The following is a 4,962-nucleotide window of genomic DNA, read 5'->3' on the forward strand; positions in this document are numbered from 1 at the left end:
TAGTACTTTGGGAGGCTGAGATGAGAGGATTGCCTAAGCCCACAAGTTTGAGACAAGCCTGAGCAACTTGGTGAGACCTCATCTTTACAATAAAATAAAAAATTAGCTGGATGTGGTAGCGCGCCTGTAGTTCCAGCTACTTGGAAGGCTGAGGTGGAAGGATCGCCGGAGCCCAGCAGGTCAATGCTGGGGTGGCCGTATGCCACTGCACTCCAGCCTGGGTGACAGAGTGAGACTCCAACCCCCCCAAAATAAAATAAAATAAAACTTAGTCTGTGTCTCAACTATAATTTTTGTTTTGAGTCGGGATCTCACTTTGTCACCCAGGTTGGAGTGCAGTAGTGCGACCACAGCTCACTACAGCCTTGATCTCCTAGGCTCAGATGATCTGTTCACCTCAGTTTCCCAAGTAGCTGGACTACAGGCACACGCCACCATGCTAGCTAATTTTTTTGATTTATTGTAGAGATGAGGTCTTGCCAAGTTGCCCAGGCAGGTCCTGAACCTGCGGGCTCAGACAATCCACTCACCTCAGCCTCCCAAAGCATTGGGATTACAGGCTGAGCCACTGAGCCTGGCTCATGCTTTTTTTTTTTTACTTTTTTTTGGTAGAGACAAGGTCTCCTGTGTTGCCCGGGCTGGTCTTGGCCTCCTGGGCTCAAGCAATCCTCATGTCTTGGCTTCCCAAAGTGCTGGGATTACAGGCGTGAGCCATCGTGCCCGATATTATACTTTATTTTTAATGTTCCCTTAATTTCACTAGGAATCTTTTTTATTTTCTTTTTAGTGGGAGTCTCATTCTGTCACCCAGGCTGGAGTGCAGTGGCACGCTCACAGCCACCACAGCCTCCACCAGTTGGGCTCAGGCAATCCTTCCACCTCAGCCTTCCAAGTAGCTGGAACTACAGGCGCGCACCACCACACCCGGTTGATTGATGTGAGGTCTCGCCAAGTTGCCCAGGCTGGTCTCAAACCCTTGGACTCAGACAATCTTCTCACCGCCGCCTCTGAAACTGTTGGAATTACAGGCGTGAGCCACTGAGGCCGGCATTATCCTTGATATTTAATGTTCCCTTAATTACACTAGTAATCTTTCTTTTTTTATTCGTATGCGTCTCAGCGTACTTAGGTCTCTGGTTCCTTTACAAAAGAAACCCGGAGGGAGGCAGGCGCGGTGGCTCACGCCTGTAATCCCAGCACTTTGGGAAGCAGTGACAAAAGGACTGCCTAAACCCACCGGTTCCAGACCAGCCTGGGTAACATGGAGGAGACCTTGTCTCTACAATAAATCAAAAAAATTAGCCGGGTAGTGGCGTGCGCCTGTAGCTCCAGGTACTTGGAAGGATCGCCTGAGCCCAGCAGGTCGAGGCTACAGTGGACGTGAGCGTGCCACTCCACTTAGTGAGACTCCTACTCAAAAAAAAAAAAAAAAAAAAAGAAACCCGTAGGGATCCGCAACCACAGCAAACGAAAGCGGACAAGATGGCCGCTGCCTTGCGGCGGCCCCGCGTCCCCACCCACTCAGGGCGGAGGTCTGCGTCATGTGACCCTCCTCTGCCTGGCTCCACCTCTCGCCGCAGTGCCTGACGGGAGGCGGAGCGGCGAACGAGGCCGTCGGCCATTTTGTATCTGTTTCCTGTGGGACGCGGTTGGTGTCCGTTGGGTCCGGAAAGTGAGCGGTTTTCGCCTCGTTTTTTCCTGCTGCTTTTCCCTTTTATTTTGCCGGTGGTGCGCAGTTATGGGCCGCAAGAAGAAGAAGCAGCTGAAGCCGTGGTGCTGATATCCTTTGTCGGTTCGAAGTCGAGGCCGAGCTGGGGTGCCGGTTGACGGGGCCTGGGACTGGGAGGCCTGGATTTGGCTTATGGCGAGGAGCGTCTAGATCTGGGCCTCGGCGACTGGGATTGAACTCGGGAAGGCTTCTCGGAAATGAGGTCTCTAGGTCGAGGGCTTTGGCAGTTGAGGGTCGTGCGACTCTGGTTCAGGAGGATCTTGTTTGGTGCGAATTTTGACCTGCTGGGAGGCGGCCTGGACCCCTCCATCAAGGACATCAAGTCCCCTAGGAACTATTCGGCCACACTCCGTTTTGGTCACGATTCAACAAAGGGACTTTCTTCGATCCTAGTACGCTGATTGACTCCGTGGGGGATTTGGGAAGAGCTGTCGGAGTCTGTCACCCACTTTTCCTGTGGGTTTTTGTTGTTGTTTTGGGTTGTTTTTTTTTTGTAGAATTGTTAGTTGAATGAAGGCTCGTTAGTTAACCCTGGATTCGAACTTTTTTTTTTTTTTTCCGGGGGTGGGGGGAGAACTAGCTTCCGTGTCTCACCCAGAGGCGCCTAATCTTCAGGAAGCGTTCTGACTGGGTGGAGTTTATTATAGTATCTATTACCCAACTTTGTAGGACTAGAAAAATACCCTGTCTCGTTAGAAAGGAAATCTTACTATCAAGTATGGCATCATTTAATGCTTTTTCGGAAGCGTCGATATTCTTTACATTAAAATTGATTTTATTTACTGCCCTTTATGTAAAAACAGTTTGTTAGAGAACTGCATTACTTTATAACAGTTAAAAAGTAGCTTAAAAACGGTTATGAACTTTGTAATGTCCTTTTTAAAACATTGAGTAGTGAGGTGAGCGTTTTTATAGTTCAGCTCTGAACTTAAATACATTCCTTGACCTCATAAATTAATACTTAATTGGAAACTTTAGGAAATGTTCATTAGAAATTGTGTTACTTTCCATGTACTTAATTTTAGAAATGATAAAATCCTAATATTCCGATTATTCTGCATATCTAATGAAATATTCTGTCTTGAAATTGGTTCTGTCTTGACATAAACTTGAGGGTTTCTTAACATTGAACCCTCTTCTGTTATCAGTGTGCTATGAAATATTCAACAAGAAAGTTGACTTTACTTAACATCTTTGTTGAACAGAAATTTGGCAGAAGTGTTTTGCTGACTACTGAGGTGTTTATTTAGGGGTAGTGAAGAGAGATTATGGGCTTCCAGGAAATTGAAATTACAAGGCAGGAGTACTTAATTGTGTAATAAATGAATAGCAAAAGCAGAATTTCTGTAAAGTACTATTTTGGTTTTACTGGTTCCCATATTTTAACGTTACCCCTACGATTTTGGTGTAGGCAGTGTCATTATTGTGCTGTTTTTGTGCCTTAACAATATTGATCAGGTATTGTAATAGAGATTTTGATGATGAGAAGATTCTTATACAGCACCAAAAAGCAAAGCATTTTAAATGCCATATATGTCATAAGAAATTGTACACAGGGCCTGGCTTAGCTATTCACTGCATGCAGGTAAGGACCTGTCTTCCGTATTTAGTTTTTGGAGTTAGCGTGAAATGGTAACCTTGAATTTATCTTTAACATCTGAATTTTTTTTCAATTTGTGTACTGCAAAAGAAGTTAACCAGTCAAGATAAGCTAACCAAGTCTATTCTTTAGCCATCGGGAAGATATTTGACTTTTTATGCTTAGAGAGTTTATATCATCTAATTATTATTATTATTTTTATTTTTTATTTTTTTGAGTTGGAGTCTCTCACTCTGTCACCCAGACTGGAGTGCAGTGGGCGCTCCTGGCCACCGCAGCCTCGACCTACTGGGCTCCGGCGATCCTTCCGCCTCAGCCTTCCAAGTAGCTGGAACTACAGGCGTGCGCTACCACGCCCGGCTGCTATTTGATTTATTGCAGAGATGAAGTCTTGCCAAGTTGCCCAGGCGGGTCTCGAACCTGCAGGCTCAGGCAATCCACTCACCTCGGCCTCCCAAAGCTCTGGGATTACAGGCTGAGCCACCAAGCCCTGCCTATATTTTCAAATTATTGATAATGCCTTTCTAGGGCAGATTGGTGAAAGGTTGAAATCACAAAGTACCGCCTGAGTACTTGGGTGAGAGAACAAGGACCAGCAATTTAAGTTTTGTGTGTGATCTGGCCATAAGAATTGATATGTAATTACCTACTATTATTCACTGCCATTGAAGGATTTATCATAATCTGTAGCTTGGGGCTAGGCTCATTTGAACAGTTTATTCTATGAACTTATTTTGGAATTGGCAGCATTGTATTTTATTTGCTAATTTTTAGGTTTCTTGAGTCCCTTCACTAGTAGGTAGTGAGAGCTTTGTAATTTATATATTTAGGATCTAATACATAGCTTTGTGTCTCATTCAACATTACTTCTACTTTTGCCATTCTTAGAAGTACCTGAATTTTTGCTAAATTAGACTTTAGAGAAATATGAGATGAGCAAATCTCTAATCATGAGAAACTACTGTTTATTAGAGGCAGAGATACACTGCTTCTCTGAGTTCAAAAAAATTTTTTTTCTTTTTTGAGTAGGAATCTTACTCTGTTGGCCAGGCTGGAGTGTAGTGCCGCACATGGCCACCCTAGTGTCAATTTGCTGGGCTCAGGCGATCCTTTTGCATCAGCCTTCTAAGTAGCCGGAACCACAGGCACGCACTACCATGCCTGGCTAATTTTTTGATTTATTGTAGAGATGAGGTCTCACCAGGTTGCCCAGGCTGGTCTTGAACCCTTGAGCTCAGGCAGTCCTCTCGCCTCAGCCTCCTGGTGTGCTGAGATTACAGGCTTGAGCCACTGCGTCTGGCCTCAAAAATTTTATGTATAGATCCTTTTCACTTCAGTTACTTTTACAGTAACAACAATTTTTTTTTGAGTTTGAGTCTCACTCTGTCACCCAGACTGGAGTGCAGTGGCCGCTCCTGGCCACTGCAGCCTCGACCTGCTGGGCTCCGGTGATCCTTCCACCTCCGCCTTCCAAATAGCTGGAACTACAGGCGCACTTACCACGCCCGGCTAGTTTTTGATTTATTGTAGAGATGAGGTCTTGCCAAGTTGCCCAGGCGAGTCTCGAACCCTTGGGCTCAGGCAATCCACTCACCTCGGCCTCCCAAAGCGGTGGGATTACAGGCTGAGCCAC

At 45.5% G+C, this 4,962-nt stretch overlaps 1 protein-coding gene across 6 annotated transcripts in view; it reads left to right on the plus strand.

Annotated features, from left to right (window-relative positions):
* The first annotated feature begins 1,573 nt into the window (after positions 1-1,573).
* Positions 1,574-4,962, plus strand: part of ZNF207 (zinc finger protein 207) — a 20,465-nt gene continuing 17,076 nt past the window's right edge. For 3 of the 6 annotated variants that reach the window (XR_002481448.1, XR_002481449.1, XM_008049673.2), the window contains exons 1-2: positions 1,574-1,779; positions 3,188-3,314. Coding sequence is in view for 4 of the 6 variants with exons in the window: in XM_008049673.2 (XP_008047864.1) it covers positions 1,739-1,779; positions 3,188-3,314 (168 nt within the window). In the remaining 2 variants the exon portion in view is untranslated. Of the gene's footprint in view, positions 1,780-3,186; positions 3,315-4,962 lie in introns of all 6 variants that reach the window. The other 3 variants (XM_021708377.1, XM_021708379.1, XM_021708378.1) reach the window with 1 other exon arrangement.

This window comes from Carlito syrichta, unplaced genomic scaffold (genome assembly GCF_000164805.1).
Source record: "Carlito syrichta isolate Samal-C Ts95f unplaced genomic scaffold, Tarsius_syrichta-2.0.1 Scaffold135915, whole genome shotgun sequence".
Classification (NCBI taxonomy): domain Eukaryota; kingdom Metazoa; phylum Chordata; class Mammalia; order Primates; family Tarsiidae; genus Carlito; species Carlito syrichta.